This window comes from Mesoplodon bidens (assembly GCF_964165515.1).
Source record: "Mesoplodon bidens genome assembly, chromosome: 13".
Taxonomy (NCBI): domain Eukaryota; kingdom Metazoa; phylum Chordata; class Mammalia; order Artiodactyla; family Ziphiidae; genus Mesoplodon; species Mesoplodon bidens.
The window spans coordinates 9,888,247-9,905,719 of record NC_138169.1 but is presented as its reverse complement, the minus strand read 5'-3'; the positions used below and the strand labels follow the sequence as shown (position 1 = coordinate 9,905,719).

At 47.0% G+C, this 17,473-nt stretch overlaps 1 protein-coding gene across 5 annotated transcripts in view; it reads right to left on the bottom strand.

Moving 5' to 3' along the window:
• Positions 1-337: 337 nt before the first annotated feature.
• Positions 338-17,473, bottom strand: part of CUX2 (cut like homeobox 2) — a 269,432-nt gene continuing 252,296 nt past the window's right edge. For all 5 annotated transcript variants that reach the window (XM_081252625.1, XM_081252626.1, XM_081252627.1 and 2 more), the window contains 4 exons: positions 12,753-13,025; positions 11,096-11,284; positions 9,602-9,875; positions 338-6,249 (listed from right to left, as the gene is read on the bottom strand). In XM_081252625.1, the coding sequence (XP_081108751.1) occupies positions 5,457-6,249; positions 9,602-9,875; positions 11,096-11,284; positions 12,753-13,025 (1,529 nt within the window). In that variant the 3' untranslated portion in view covers positions 338-5,456. The remainder of the gene's footprint in view (positions 6,250-9,601; positions 9,876-11,095; positions 11,285-12,752; positions 13,026-17,473) is intronic.

The following is a 17,473-nucleotide window of genomic DNA, read 5'->3' as shown; positions in this document are numbered from 1 at the left end:
GGCCTGCACTGGGAGTGGGCCAGGCCACTCTCCTTTGGTCTGCCATCTCCTCAGGCAGATGGAACCTCCTAACCTCCTGAAAGTGCAAGTCTGACCACAGCAACCCCCTGCCTCGTATCACCCATGGCTCCCCAATGCCCTCAGGAGAAAGGCCTATTTCCCACCATGCCCCAGGGGGCTTCAGGATCTAGCCCTTGTCCCTCTTCCTCCCTCCACCTCAAATTCTAGCCTCCTTTGGATTTGTTTCCCCATGTCCTTGTCCCTGTCCCATGTCTTGCCAGCTATTCTTTCTGCTCTCCTCTTGTGCTTCTCTAAATTCTATTGTCTTTCAGGTGTCAGCTGAGATGCCTCCTCCTCCAGGAAGCCTTCCAGGATCCCCCAATTCACGCTCTGGTGGTGTTTCCACCATTGAAGCACTGAGCACACAGCAGGTAGGTACTCAATCTATACTTATTACCTGGATGAACAGTCCCCAAATTGCCCCCAGCTCAGCTCTCTCGTCCCTTCTGTTCCCTGATCTAAACCTGCCTCTGCCTGTAAGGCATCCCCTGCCTTCTCATTCCTCTCTGGTCTCTCCACTCTTGCTCTCCCATGGTCCCTAGTTCAGAATTCCACATTTCTGTGTTTTTGCTGCATTTTCCACTCCAGATGGACAGCGACTGCAGACACAGTGTCAACACCAAAGCTAATGGTCCAGAGGGAGTTTTGGTTCCCAGAGCCCAGGGGGCACCTACTTCTACAGGTTCTTAGGTGGCCTGTGTGTGTCAGATGAGGCTTCCTCCTCCACTCCTGCCCCCACCTACAACCCGCGGCCACATCCTGAGGATTTCTGACTTCTGACCTCCAGAGCTGCAAACCAAGTGTCCAAAGGGCCTGTCTTTGGCTTTACTTTGGAGCAATTAGTTATCCTGACCAAGGAGGAAGTCACTCATCATTTCATTCCCACCACAAGGACGTGTGGAAAAACTGGGGTGATCAGAAGGTTTCCAGACAAAGAGGAAAGGTCTGTCTTGGGATGCCACGAGCCCTTGGCTCACGGGTGAATAATGTTTCATGCCACTTAGGGAACTCTCTTGATATTATTGGTCAAGAAAAAACAAACCTCCTGCAGCTTGATACACAGAGAGACTCACCATCATGGGTTGAAGGAACCCAACCCCCACTCATGAAAACAGTACGGAACACTGAGCCCTTATGTGCCACACACTGTCTTATGTGTTTTACATGCATCATCATTCCTGATAATGACCCTTTGAGTTGGCTGCTGTGATACCCCCATTTTACAGATGGGGAGACCGAGGCACTAGTTATACAGCTGGGAAAGGGGCGCTGCTGTGTTGGTCACCAGAAAGCCCCTCTTGGCATTTTTCCATCAGGAGTCTAGAGACACCCGCCACTCACACACTCCACTGAGGTGGGCACAGCTTGTAAAATGGCTGGTCTTAGGGCCACAGCCTGCGGCCCCCGATTGGGACAGGGCACAATCTCAGCTCCTCAGATCTAGACCCGAGTCTAACCAGCTTCCACCTGCTGCAATGAGTGGAAAGTGTATTCCAATCCTTCCACCTTCCTGTGTTGGAGCCCACAGCACAATCACCAACCGAGATGCCCACAGGACCTGGGCAGGTGGTGTAGGTGCAGACAGAGGCAAATCATGGGCACGTGTCCTAACAGGGAGGGCCCCTCCTCAGCTAGCTGCTGTCATGTTGGAATTTGGGCCCTGTGTGGCCAGATCTTACTGTTTTCCAGTGAAGCCAGTAATTGAGATTTTTAATGAAATTAGAACATTCTTTAACACCATACACAAAAACAAACTCAAAATGGATTAAAGACCTAAATGTAAAACTGGATACTATAAAACTCTTAGAGAGAACACTCTTTGACATAATCGCAGCAATATCTTTTTCGATTCGTCTCCTAGAGTAATGGAAATTAAAAATAAACAAATGGGACCGAATTAAACTCAAATGCTTTTGCACAGAAAAGGAAACCATAAACAAGACGAAAAGACAACCCACAGAATGGGAGAAATTATGTGCAAACGATGCTACTGACAAGGGATTAATCTCCAAAATTTACAAACAGCTCATGCAGCTCAATATCAAAAAAACAAACAACCCCATCAAAAAAATGGGCAGAAGACCTAAACAGACATTTCTCCAAAGAAGACCTACAGATGGCCAAGAGGCACATGAAAAGATGCTCAACGTCACCAATTATTAGAGAAATGTAAATCAAAACTACAATGAGGTATCACCTCACACCAGTCAGGATGGCCATCATCCAAAAGTCTACAAACAATAAATGCTGGAGAGGGTGTGGAGAAAAGGGAACCCTCCTACACCGCTGGTGGGAATGTAAATTCGTACAGCCACCATGGAGAACAGTATGGAGGTTCCTTAAGAAACTAAAAATAAAGCTACCACATGATCTAGCCCACTCCTGGACATATATCTGGTGAAAAACACGGTTCGAAAGGATACATTTACCCCAGTGTTCACTGCAGCGCTGTTTACAATAGCCAAGACATGGAAGCAACCTAAATGTCCACTGACAGATGAATGGATAAAGAAGATGTACATATACACAATGGAATATTACTCAGCCATAAAAAAAATGAAATGATGCCATTTGCAGCAACATGGATGGACCTGGAGATGATCATACTAAGTGAAGTCAGACAGAGAAACACATGTCATATAACATCGCTTCTATGTGGAATCTAAAAAAATGATACAGTTGAACTCATTTACAAAACAGAAACAGACTCATAGACATAGAGAATGAACTTATGGTTACCAGAGGGGGAAGGATGGGGGAGAGGGGTAGATTGGGAGTTTGGAATTGGTATGTACACACTGCATATTTAAAATAGATAACCAACAAGGACCTATTGTATAGCACAGGGAACTCTGCTCTGTAATAACCTACATAGGAAAAGAATTTGAAAAAGAATAGATACATGTACATGTATAACTGAATCACTTTGCTGTACACCTGGAACTAACACAATGTTGTTAATCAACTGTACTCCAATATTAAATAAAAATAAAAAAGAATATATTAATACAAAAAAATCACGATTTTTATGTGACAAGCCCCCATATTTTCATGGTAGCAAATGAATTTAAAAACCAGTTTTTAAAAGTACCGTTTTGTAAAACACCTGAGGGACAGATCTGACCCCCAATTTGTACCCACAGCTCCAGAACAAAGCAAGCAGGACACGCAGATGTTATTATACAATTCTGTATTGAGCGACGCATTTATTACAGAACGTGTTCCTTTTTTTTTTTTTTAATTTAAACAAAGTTCATCAGTCTCTCATAGAAACAGTCTTGTGGGTTTTTGTTCTGTGTTTACCGTTATAGGACATGAACCTGACAAAGTTGTTCACAGGTCTGCTAGCTTTAAGTACAACAGGATTTCCGTGTTCAAAAGACTATACTAAGTGCTTAATCAAATCCCGTCACACAAAAGCCAGATTTAGTCCTCTAAGGATTGCAGTCTGCATGTAAGCCTAGATTTCAATGCTGCGTGGGTTTCAACAGTAAAAAGTGGTGTGTCCCCCAAGGTTGCCTTAATTGGGACAGGGTGGCTAAAATGAGATGTTTCGTTTGTTCCAGATTTGATTACTCTGAAAATTGGTCACTGTTTCCTATTGTCAAAATATAAAAATACCTTCATCTGGATAAAAATGTATACAGTGGAAAACTCTTCAATGCATAGCCTGGGTGTTTGGAAAAGGAGGTTTTCCTGCAGGGTTTGCATTGTTCTTCATTGATTGGTGTGGAGACTGCAGCCTGGGCTGGGTGCATGAGAGTTGAGATTTCTGGAACACCCCTCAAATGACCCCTTCTGGTCACTGGATTTTGCTGGCCTGGGTTTCAAAATGTTCGCTGCACCCTTGAAGCCCCTGTCAGCCATCTTTCCCCCTGGTACTGGGATGGCACCGATTATGACCACCTTTTCATCGTCATTCTGGATTCAGCTGGGAAGTCACCCAACTCAACCTTCCCACAGAGTTTGAAAAAGTGAAAGAAATAGTAACAGGGGAGATTCAACAACCAATATGGTGGCTGTTCCATCCAAATTGGGAACTCTTCCCCTAAAAACCAGGATGATGAAGACACTGGAGGGTGGGCTTCTTTGAGTTGAGGGGTTGAGTCTTTGTTCTCAAAAAGGTCATGTGTTAGAAGGCAGGAAGTTGCACTTGAGACAGGGATATGGTGGTCATGCTGAGGTGAACTCAACCTTTTAGCTTCATTCTGCATAAACCTGGAGGTGCAGACGTTTTCTGGAAAGCATCAGGGTCAACTTGAGAAAGATGATGAGAAGGGGAGCATCTCTAGCTGGATGAATCTACTTTTTGGTGCTGGGTGCTGAGCTGGGTGTTTGTGGGATGACCAACGCTGTTATTTTCTTAAAACACAAAGAGAGGAAGATGGCGGCCACAGTCTTGCTCTGGAAAGCCAGTAGGGAAACTTCCTGCACTGTGGCCACGATTTAGGCTGGGGGATGGGGTCACTCTGGTTCGAGCGCCACCCTCTAATCACCTACCCCCATACCTGGCTTTCCAGAGGATTCGGAACCACATCTTGTCTACAGACGGACGAGATGGATTGTCTACCCGCTGCGGTCCACAGGTTTCTGACAAGAGGGAGTGTAAGCAGTTTGTTTTGTACCGTGTTACATCTCAGATAGGATGGTCGGCCACAGCCCACATCTCTACAACATTTACAACGGCATGGGACATTCTGTGTTATCAAGGTTGCAAAACAGACCACCAGAATGAAACACATCCTCAACGGCATCAAGGTTTTCATTTAGAGTCTTCTGGACTTTCTCTTTTCAACATGGTTTCTGGAAGGGCAGTAGCAATGGACTGTGTCTCACAGACAGACATGGGAAAAAACCGTGGTTCAAAGGTTATCTAAATTTTGGTCAGTCTTATAGTGTTTTGTGATGGCTTTGAACAACTGTCTCCTTTTAATCTCATCTAGTGGCAAAAATGACACAACTTCAGTGTATACTTCGCAACAGTTGTGACGGTATCCTGATTTCATAACTCTCTGTAATATCAAAACAGCATCAGCTGGGAATAAATTCCAAAGGATCCTTTATTAAAATATCTAAAAGAGGTCTATAAATATTTAGTTTTCTAAAAGAGTTTGGAGTTTCCAGGGGAAAAATGTGGCGCCACTTTGCTTCTGCCTCCTGTAGAGGGGCCAGAGTGGAGAAGGGGGTGCTCCCCAGGGCAGGGGCTGCTGAAAAGGGGAAGCAGAGGTACCTGCCTCACCTGCTCACTCATGACTTCACGGAACCGGGATCACAACCATCACTGTCAAGCGGCGCGACACTGCGGTCCACGTTTTGATGGCTGAGCTCCTCCCTTCCTTACCCCGCCCTGAGTGAGAGGGAAGGTGGCCCCCACGGCGAGCCCCTTGCCCCCACCTTTAGAACTCCCACTCCAGGGCCTCCTCGCGGTTGGCAGCCCTCTCCAGCCGGTAGATGATGCTGTTCAGGTTGGCCATCTTCTCATGCCGCCGCTGCAAGTTGGGGTTCACCTTGGTGCTGGGGTGCAAGGCCCCGGTTGCGTCGGCAGTGGGGCTGGCACTCGGCACTTTGGCAGGGAGGGTGCCAGGTGGGGATGGGGAGATGGGGGCTGAAGAGGAAGGAACAGGTGACACAGACATCATGAGGCCCGGCGAGGAGGCAGCTGAGGGTGAGTTCAGCGACACCTCTAGGCTGCAGCGTGAGGACTCTGAGGCCGACTTAAAACTTAGAGGGTCCGGGTGTAGCCACTCCCCGCCCTCGCTCTCCTGGAGGGGCTGTAGCGAGGGGCAGGCTGGGGTGGTCCCGCCTGGAAGAAGGGGCCCTGGGGCTGCTTCTGGGAGTCCGTCGTTACCCGGAGGGTCAGGATGCACCTCCTTGGGGGAACCTTGGCCTTTGTCCAGCTCCTTTGAGTCCTGGCTGCCTGCCTCTTCCTCAGCATCCTCAGTCTGTTCCTGTTTAATCCTCACTTGCGTCTTGTCCTGGGTGGTCAGGGGTGTGATGCTCTCCTCGGGACCCTCCTGAAGCTTTAGTTCCTTCACGGTAGGCTTTTGGTCCTCAGCCTCAGAGTTGGGGCTCTGCGGAGTGGGGTCTGGGTGGGAGTGGCCTGGCGGTAGGATGCCAGGACCCCCACTGGGGTCAAGATCTGGTTCCTCTTGGGTCCCCTCCACCAACATCTCCCGGCGCATCCGGGACCTGGGGCAGAGACGGCGGTGAGCAAGGGGCTGGACGGGGACCGGCTAACCCTGGAGTCAAATCACATGAGTGGCCTTCTGACCCCACCCACTTCCCTGGGGGTTCACTAGGCATAAGCTTCTTCACATGCAGCATCTTAGTAAGTCCTCTCAACAACTCTGCAAGGTGGGTGCTATTATTATCCCCACTTCATAGAAGAGGAAACAAGGCTCAGAGATGTTGAATGACTTGCCCCAGGTTTCACAGCCAGTAAGTGGCAGAACCAGGACCTGAACTCAGGATTGTTGGATCCCAAAGCTCCCAATCTAGACCTGTGCTGTCCTGTGCAGTGGTCACTGGTCACATGTGGCTCTCTCATTATTTAAGTTTTTATACTGATTACATGTTGAAATGGTTATATCTGTATATACTGAGCTAAATAAAATATATTATTACATTAATTTCATGTTTCTTTTTTTTTCAATGTGGTTACTAGAAAATTTTATATTATATACGTGGCTTTCACTGTATTTCTATTGGACAGCGCTGTTTTAGAGCATTTTTCAAAGTCAAACCCAGATCGAGTTTGTGCCAATAACCCCCTGCTTCTTTCCTGGAGGGACTCTTAGACATCAGCCCAGAAGGGGAAACTGAGGCACACAGAATAACTTGTCTAGGTCACCAAGGCACACAGAGGCACAGCTGAGACCAGAACCTGGGAACCCTGAACTCCAGTCCAGAACCCATCCTCCTTGTTGTCAGAGGGAAACTTATAATGTTTTAGAGCAGGAAATGATAGGAATGGGTCTAACTCCATTAACTATTTTCCTAATAGCATGAGGTCCAGAGAGGTCAAATCACTCGTCCAAGGTCACAGAGCGACAGGGCTTCCTCAGCATCTATCTTCAATGCTGTAGCCCTCTGCCCTTTTTTATTAATGACATCACATATATTAATACCATTATTTATAATATTAATAATAAAGTACATGTTACTGATAAATAATACTCACATTTATAAATTTTAATTATAAACATCATAATGATGGGTGCTCATCATGTACCAGGTGCGGGGCCAAGCACTTTTGCAGGTTATTTCATTTATTTTTCATAATAACCTTATGAGCAGGATACTAGTCTCACTCCCACTGACAAAGATTACAAGGCTCAAAGAGGCACTGGGACTGCTACGGTCACACAGCCAGCAAGTAGTGCAGTTGGGCCCTGAACCCAGCAGTCTGGCTACACTCTCCTGCCTCCTTGGCTCCCTGCCCAGGTGGGGGATGGGGCCCCATCCCAGGATCCTGAGCCTGGAGGGACTGTGAAGGGTGATCTGGTTCACTTCTCTCTCTCAGTCCCTAATCCCTCCACAAAGGTGGCCTTGCCCACCTTCCAGGAGATTCTGTCATCTCCTTCAGTCCCCTCTAGAGGGAAAAGCTGCTGGGACCAGGGGGAGCGCTAGTCGTTTCCGGTAAGGTGGGATCTGAGGGTGTTTTGGGATGGCTCAATGCCTGAGCCTCTGTCATTAGAGCTTCCAAACTGTAGATCAAGTATAAATATGAGGCTAATAGTCATTTACACCATAGTAAAAATTAGTCTTTTTCTTCAATTCCTGACTCCCAAATCTATAGCAGGTCCTCCCTGGTAATTTTTTCTGAAAACATCCTATTGTTCACCTTTCCTAGAGCTCACTGAAGGTTGTAATGATACATTAATATAAGTACTGATTTAATAGTGACCTTCCTTGCTGGTCTATAAGAGATGCTAAGGGCAAGGACTCTGTCTTGTTCTCTTTGGTGCTTGGTACAGAGTTGGTGCTCAGTAAACATTTTCTAAATGAAGTAATGTATTCTTCTACAATTAGAACTCTTAGAGAGTGGTTTCTTTTGGGAGTGGAATTCTCTCTGCTCATTCAAAGCCCAGCTCAAAGGCCACCTCTCTATAAAGTTTTCCCTAGGTAGGATTCCCTTTTCCCTCAGCCCCGTATTCATTCCTGTTTAACAGCATTTATTAGGTTGTGGTAAAATTATCTGGTTTGTGATTTTAAGCTCCCTAGGGCAGGGATGATAGCTTTGAACCCCGGTATCTCCTGACCCTAGCTCACTGTGCGTACATGGCAAATATTTATTGAATGAATACATTGAATAATAATAGAGGGCTCAGTTCCTGTGGGAAACAAGAGGGGAGAGAATGTCCCCTGGGAGGGAAGGAGGGCGTGAGGCTTTAAGGACCTATGTCATTTGCTGTTTGGCAGGCTCTGGGTCTGAGCAAGATAATAAGCAATATTTTACGAAGTATGTACGCTTGAAGTGTTTCATTTGATCCTCAATTCAGCACTGTGGGGTTAAGTATTAGGTTCCTTATCTGTAAAATAGGGATGAGACTCAGAAAGGTACAGTGATTTGCCCAATAACACACAGCCAAGGTGGAACTTGAACTCAAGTCTGTGTGATGCCCATGCCTGGGCTGTGGAGAGAGACTTCAGGCATTCCACCCTTCCAGGCTCCTCCTTCCTCTTTCTTGGGGATCAAGAGGCTCTCCTTTCTGGCACCACAGAGGCAACAGAGGCATTTCTTGCTCAGCAGGCTTGGTGGGGGGTGCCTCAGAGATGGTCCTTGAAATCCCATCAACCCTTCTCTGCAGGGCTCTCAGGAAGCCCTTCTGCGGTCTCCTTGGAAACTGCTGGACTCAGCCAGTCAATGCCCTCAGCCAACCCCGGGACTAAATTCCCGGGCAGCCCAGCCCACTGCAGGTCAGCTACTCCTAAGACTAGGGACTGGTGAGTGGGAGAAGGCACCATAGAAATAGGAATCACCCATTCCCTGAGGTGGATGGTGCCCAAGGGGCTGCCACAGGGGTTGCCTTTGGCCTTAGGAGTGGGAGAGGCCAAGAGCCCCAGATCGGGGCTCTCACACAAGGTTCAGCGGGTAGTTAGGGTTCCTCAGGCCTGTGCCCCAAACACCATTCCCTGTCCCTTCACAGACGCAGAGCAAGCTGGGTGAAGTCATAATAAAGACAGTGACAAGAATAATGTCAACACCTACCACAAACTGTGTGCCAGTTATTTTATGTAAATACGTTAGCCCATCAAATCCTCAGGACAACTATATGAAGTAGATCCCATTATGGTTCCCATTTTCTAGGTTAGAAGACTTGACGCTCAGGGAGGTGAAGTCCCTTGCCCAGGCCTCACAGCTGGAAATGGTTGAGCTGGGATTTATCAATAGATCCAGGTCTGCTTATGTTATAAAGCACTATGGTCCTCTTATCTCCCAGAGGCCATGCTGGGCTCCCTCCAGGCCCCGGGACAGGGAAGGGGGTCCGGCTGAGACCCCTGCCCACCCTCCCAGTGGCCACCCATTCAGTGTCCCTACCTGTAGTTGTGGAACCAGTTGATGACGGTGTTGGTCTTGAGGTTGAGCTGGAAGGAGAGGAGCTCGATGGTCTGCTGGGAGGGGTAAGGCTCCAGCTGGTAGGCCTTCCTCAGTGCCTCCTTCTCCTCAGGGGCCAGCACTACTCGAGGCTTCTTGATTTGCAGGAGGCTCAGGTCCTGGGGCTGCAGGCAGGGGCTGGGGCACTCGGAGCGGGTGGCTGGAGACTCACTGTCTGAGCCGGTGCTGATGAGGCCGTACCTGCGCTTCAGGTAGGCTGGGGCGGGCGGGCGGGTGGGGGAGGGAGGGGGGAGGGCTGAGAGCGGCCGACCAGAGGCCCATTGCTACCCGAGCTGAACCAAGCATCAGCTAGCGGTCCTGAAAGCCCTCCATGCCCCAAACGTAGGGACCCCCGCCCAGTCTCAGCCTTTTCTCCTTTCTTACTCTCCTTTCACTTCCTCCTAGCGAGACGCTCGCCTACGCACACCTGGTCATTAGCACTCTAATTGTTAACATATGTAGAAGGTTCGCCTCACAGACAGGAAGCAAGTGCTTGAAAAAGGGTGCTCTGGAGCATTCTCTTGACTGTCAGAAGTGTCCCTGAATTTCACTACTTTTGCTGGGGGCAGGGGCAGGACATTAATTTTAAACGAACATAGTAATTGCATGATGCATCTCAGCCTCAAATTGTCAAAATGTAGGGGAAAAAAGGCGCACCTCAGAATGGAGGAAGTAAGGCGTTAGGGTCTCATTTAATCCTCACAGCAATGCCCTGAGGTAGATGCTGTGACTCTTACTTTCAGATGAAGTAGAATGAGGCACAGAGAAGGGAAGTAACTTGCCCAAGGTCACACAGCCAGGAAGTGGCAGGACAAGTACTCAACTGTACAGCTGTCTGATGCCAACAGCCGGACTCGGCCCTGCCCCATGTGCCGCTTACAGCTTGGCTTGACCCTGGGCCCTCATCATGAACTGCCTTGGTGCCCTGGATGACAACTTTCCAACTCCTTGTATCTTATCTCCCAACTGGACCCTGAGCTTTTTAAGATCCAGGAATCCCTTATTCACAGCATGAGACTGGGAGGGCACAAACAGGTACTCAATGCCAGCTCATTTTTTCAGGGATATAAAAATAATATAGACCATGTAAGAATCTGCAATTTCTTGTCCACTTCCACAAGGGAGGATTCTTGTCTGCTGGGTCAATTCTGTGCTTTGTTGTGTAGAAGCTGGGTAATGGGCAAAAGAGGTAATACAATAGGGACGTGATGCAGAGGATGGAGGGACCAGAGAGAAAGGGGGTTTTGTGGAATATACAAAAGATTTTGGAGTAGCTGTCAGTGTGGGGAAGGATGCTGAGAGAGATGGGCTATTGGAATTTTCAGGGGAAAAGTAGTAAATATTTTAATGGCTTGCAGTTATATTCTGTGGAATTGCTATTTCTTGCATAAACTCTTTATGAGTTTATCTGGGACCCTGAGTTTACCCAGTGCTTACCTTTTTTCTCCAGCTTCTTCATGTCCCTCAGCTTCTCCACATTGTGGGGGTCATTGAGCCACAGCTGCATGCGCACAAAGGGCTCCCGCCCCTTCAGGCTCAGCTTGTGCCAGGGTTTTGGTCGGGACAGCAGGTCAGACACGGAGCCCTGTGTCAGCCCCAGGATGCTCTCCCCAAATAGCCGCTGCCCTGGAGACAGGGGAGGAGGGCAACCTGTAACCCCCAGGCTGGGCAGAGGTGCTCCCAGGAGACACAAGAAATAGGCCAGAGACATGGCAGAACCTAGGGAATGTCTCCACTGACTCAGAAGGGAGGACTAGACACATGGGGGAACCCACACCCAGTGTGTATCTGGAAGAGACCTTTCTACAAAATATGAGATGGGGGCGGGCACACAGCTACCAAACAAAAATGCTTTCATAATTTAGATGTTCTTCACTCCTAGGGGATCCCTGACATTGTCTGCAAACTTCATGTGTACAAATTAGTATCACCTTGTCAGAGAGTAAGTTGACAGGTTTTATCAAAATGTCAATGTGCATATCCTCTGATCCAGCAATTCCACTGCCTGGGATTTATCCTCCAGTTGTATTTGCCCAAGGGCACAAAGACGCACATGGACACAGTTTCAGAGGCAGCAGGAAGTTGGGAACAAGCAAAATGCTCATCAGTTGGGGTAAAAAATGGGGGGCATCCATGGCCTGAAAAAGTTTGCAACAGTGACAAAGAATGCAGGTGGTCTATTCATTCTAAACGGGAAGGGTGTCCACAAACAGTGTTACTTTTTAAAAAGCAAGTATAAGGACAGCCTGTGTGTAATTTCATCTATCTAGAAAAAAGAAAAGAAGAAACTAGGTGAACATATATTCTTGTATGTGTTCAGAAAGTGTCAGAGAAGGGGGAGGCAGGGGAGATTTTACTTTTTTATTTAAATTTTAATTCTTTTTTTCTGTACTATTTGTTTATTTATTTATTTATTTATTTTGCGGTACGCAGGTCTCTCACTGTTGTGGCCTCTCCCGTTGAGGAGCACAGGCTCCGGACGCGCAGGCTCAGTGGCCATGGCTCACGGGCCCAGCCGCTCCGCGGCATGTGGGATCTTCCCGGACCGGGGCACGAACCTGTGTCCCCTGCATCGGCAGGCGGACTCTCAACCACTGCGCCACCAGGGAAGCCCATATTTGGTATTTTTAAATAAAGATGCCTTATTCTTATTATAGAAATTGTAGTGAAAAGTTGGGGCTTGTGTGTATCCCTCTGGGAGGGGGGCTTGACTCCCATTTGAGACTTGGAGGAGTTTGTGATTCAAAAAATTAAAGAACCCAGATTTCTCCTCTGTGCCCCCAGCCCTGGATCAGGATTGTGTTAGAGTCTCACTGTTACTGGGATTCTCTAAGTCCTCCTGGAAGGAAGTTTTGAAAGCTGTGGGCTCAGGACTTTAGGTCCTTTTCAGACCCGTATTGACCTCCCTTGTGTCCCACTCTAGAGACCCAGGTCATTGTCAGATGCCTCCCAGAGGGTCCTGGATGCCCCAGGGCTGACTGGCACCTGCAGTCAGCACCCCAGTGACGGGGATCTCACTGCCAGCACTTTCCTTAAGGCAAGGAGGAGCCAAGCGGGGTGGGAGGCAGCATCTCTGATTCCCGCTGCCCTGTACCTAGGTTGTTGTCTGTGAGGACCTCTTTGACCCTCTTGGTGATGGAGTACGTGTCCAGCTCGGGGGACATGGCCACAATCTCCTGGATGCCCCCTGTGGTCTGGCTGCCTGAGTACATCTTTCCACCCAGCGAGGAGCTGGAGCGTCCCTCCGGCTGCTGGTTCTCCTTGCTGCTCTCCAGTGCCAGACTCAGGGGCTCCTGGGATGTCTTCTCCGGCGGCTCCGTGGGACTAGGGGGTGGGGATGGTGAGGACCTTGGTTCAGTGGGACTGGCTGTGGGCCACAGAGAGACAGAGAAGGCGGTTACTGCAATCTGGCATTGACATACATGGTCTGGGCAGGCTTGTTCGCTAGAGCCAAGAGTTGGCAACACCCCTTTTGCAACCACCATAGTAATATCTCAGGCAAGGACTGTCCTGGATGTGAAAACTAGCAGATGAAAGTTAGATGAGGAATAGGATATCCACATAGTTCCAAAGTATCTCCCCACAAGAAACTTATTAATTACAAAGGGAAAAACAGTAACTTCACAGTACAGCTACCTGCCAGACACCACCTTAACCAAGTGATCAAAGTTAGCATCACCAATCATAGGACAAATAAACAACTGGTGCCTCCTGATACGACGTACTGAGAAGGACACAGTATCACTTCTGTGATATTCCTGCCCAAAGTGCACAGTCTGAATCTAACCATGAGGAAGCATCAGACAAAGGTGAACTGAGCCAGTCTACAACATATCTGGCTTCTAGACGTGAAAAATGTCAAAACTGAAAAACAAAGAGAGGCAGAAGAATGGTCCAAACTGAAAGAGACTGAAGAGACATGACAACTAACTACAACTTATTCTGAATCTGATCCTGGACAGGGAAAAATAAAATTATATAAACGTGATTACTGGGACAACAGAGGAAAGTTGAATATAGATGGTGGGTTATGTAACAGTATTGTTATTATTGTAAAATTTCTCATGCTTGGGAAATACTTGTTGGAAACATTTAGGGGTAAAGGGACATGATGTCTTCAATTAATTTCTCAAATGGTCAAGAGAGAAAGAGCACAAATATGGCAAAATTAGCAACTGGTGAATCTGTGTGTAGGGTCTAGGAAGTTGGTTGTTCTATTGCTTCAACTCTTTGGTAAATTAGAAATTACATCAAAATTGAAAGTCAAGGAAAAAAAGGAGTTGGCAATGACCTACAAGTCCAACTGCTGGGCATCAGCTAAATAAAATACAGTGAGTCCCTGCAGCAGTTAAGAATAATGTAATGAGGGCTTCCCTGGTGGCGCAGTGGTTGAGAGTCCGCCTGCCGATGCAGGGGACACGGGTTCGTGCCCCGGTCCGGGAGGATCCCACGTGCCGCGGAGCGGCTGGGCCCGTGAGCCGTGGCCGCTGAGCCTGCGCGTCCGGAGCCTGTGCTCCGCAACGGGAGAGGCCACAGCAGTGAGAGGCCCGCGTACCAAAAATAAAAAATAAAAAAAAAAATAATGTAATGAAAAGATGTCCACATAAGATGAGTAAGTTCTGGGAACTGATACACAGCACGGTGGCTGTAGTTAACAATCCTGTACTCTATGGCAGTTGCTGTGAGAGTGCAGCTTTATGTTCTCATTATAACAACAAAACGGTAATTATGTGAGGGGAAGGATGTGTTAACTAACCTTACCATGGTGAGCATTTTGCAATGTATACATCAAATTGTTACATTGTCTACCTTGAACTTACACAGTGTTCTATGTGAAATATATCTCAATAAAACTGAAAAAAGAACAAGAAAAGATGTCCACAGTACCTTGGCATGTTAAAAGAAAGTGAGTTTTAAAACCACATTTTTCATTTGTCAAAAGACATTTTGTGTGAACGTATATTTAAAAACCACTTAGAAGTTACCTTGGGTGGGATGACTTTGTCGAACCTCAGTTCCTAAATCTGTTAAATGGGGCCGTAAAACAAACAGTGCTACACTTGCAACTATCCTACTCAGGGCCTGGAGAGGACTCGAGATAATGCGGATCACCTCTTGAGGAATCAGAGTCACCCACTGGACTTTCCAGCGTGAGCTGAGCCTCTGGACAATCCTGGGAGGGCAGGGGACGTGCCTAAGGAGGTGCCCCTAATAGGGAGGGGCGTGTGGTACAGGGTGTCTAGGAATCCCTGTGCCAGTCCACAAGGTGCCTTCCAGCGAAGTAGGAAAAGGTACCTCTTCCTCAAAGTGTTTAACTGGTGCCTGATGGAAATTTGTTAAGATAAACATAAAAATGTATTATAAGTAGGAAGTAAAGGGAGCCCTATAACCATCCTGCAGTGGCTTTGATTCTAGAAAGGACATCCTGAGCCTCTCTCTGCTCTAGATGGGTTCTTCCTTCCCTGTGGACAACAAGTAGATCACTCTGATCAGACCACTCTCATGCTTCAGAACCTTCAACGGCTCCCCATCGCCCCTTGCACAAGAAACGTGTACCTCCTCTTGTCCTGGTGTTTAAGGCTCTGGACTCTCTTGTCCCTGCCCACCTCACAGACCTGGAGCAATTCACAGTCCCCTCAGTTACCCCTCTCCCCACAAACCTCCTAGGCTTTTCTAAACCCCTGTGCCTTTGTTTAGGCTGGTCCTTCCACTCTGAAAGCCTTCCCCCTAACCTTGAACTCCTATGTATCCTTGAAGACCCAGTCCCAAATGCCCCTTCGCTGAGGTGTACACCTTTGGGGTCTAAGAGCACCTTGACTACACATTGTCACACTTCACTATAATTCCTTGCTTGTGCCAGATCTCTTCCTTACTAGATACAACAACAACGATGATGATGACAACAATAACTCATGAAGCTTCCTTTTACTGAGCACTTACATGCCTAGCATAGTGCTATGTGTTTTACACCCATGATGTCAAGTCACCTTCACGACACCCCTAGGAGGTAGGTATGATGGTATCCCCTTTTACAGATGAGGCAACTGAGGCTCAGAGAGGTCAGGCAATATGTCTAAGGTCACAGAGTGGCTAGTGGCAAAACCAGGACTTGAGCTCAGGTATGCTTATGCCCGACATGGTCTTCTCATCCACTAAATACCAGCCCCTGGAAGGCAGAGAACATACGTTAGTCTTAGAGCCTGGGGAGGCAGGAGGTGCTTTTGAGTGAAAACATTTCAGTCAGGACCACTCAAATCTCTGTTTCCACAAACCTGGGGTCCTAGTGTCCTCATCTGTGAGTAAGCAGGGGACAAGATGTCCACCCTCATCTGCACTTACCTCCCTTCCCAAACCATGTATGATCCTGCCTCCCAGCCTATGCTTTTGCTGTTTCTTATGCCAAGAACACTATTCTTGATTGCCTTTGCCTAACTCTATCCCTACCTCAAATCCTTCCATTACAAAGAAGAAAAACCCAAACAATTAGACATTGGGGAAATGCCAATAAAAATTATGATGCCAATAAAAAAATAATAATGCCAATAAAAATTTATAATATAAAAATTATTTTTATTTTAAAAAATTAGTTTAAAAATAAAAATGCCCATAAAAATACTCACTAGGATGGCTACAGTAAAAAATGGAAAAATAGCAAGTGTTGGCTTGCTGCTGGAATGTAAAATGCTGCAATTGCTATGGAAGACAGTTTGGAAATTCCTCAATAAGTTAAACATAGAATTACCATATGACCCAGCAATTCCACTCCTAGATATAGAGCCAAAGGAATTGAAAACGGGTGATCAAAGACATGTTCATGAATGTTCATAGCAACATTATTCACAGTAGCCAAAAAGTGGCTTACCGCTCCAATGGTACATTATTTAGCTATAAAGAGGAATGAAATTCTGACATAAGCTATAGCATGGAAGAATCTTCAAAACATCATGCCAAGTAAAAGAAGCCAGACACAAAAGACCACATATTATCTTGATTCCATTGATATGAAATGCTCAGAACAGGTAAATCCACAGAGTCAGAATGTAGGCTTGGTGGTTGCCCGGGGCTTTGGGGGAGGAGGAAGTGGAAGTGACTGCTAATGGGTATGGGATTTCTTTCCTTCTGGGGTGATGAAAATGTCCTAGAATTGTACAGACGTGATGGTTGCACAACACTGTGAATGTACTAAATGCCACTGAATCGTACACTTAAAAAAATGGCTAAAATGGTAAATTTGGTTTGTGAATTTTACCACAGTGAAAATGAATTAATTACAATACACCACAACACCAAAAAAAAAAAAGGTTTGGGCCCCTTTCACAAGTGTGGGCTCTGAGGTGGAAACCCTAGGAGGCAGGGGAGTCTAACAGCTACCAGTCTTGCGTTCTAATCCTGTCTCTGCCACTAACTGGCCAGTGACCTTGGGCAAGTCACTGTGCTATTCAGACCATCGATTTCTTCTTTTGTAAAACTGAAGGACAAAGAGTCCCTCTGGTCAAGATTAACACAAGGATTAAAGAAGAGAACACTGTAAGTGGTTAGCACTGTGTGACAAATGAATGCCGTCATTATAACAGTTGTATTAGTCCTCAATTATAAAATATTATAAAATATTTCAAAGCTATAGAAATGTACAGAAAAGTCCTCCCTCCCTTCCCTGGGCCTAGCACCTTAATAGATGTTAACACTGCCCTATTTGCTTCAAATTTCCCTGTTTGTTTTAAAGAAAAAAAGGAACAGAGACAGCCAGAGCCCTCTGGTCCCCTCCCAGTCTCTTCCTGGCCCCTCCCTGCCCAGAGCAGCCCCTCCTCGCAGGCA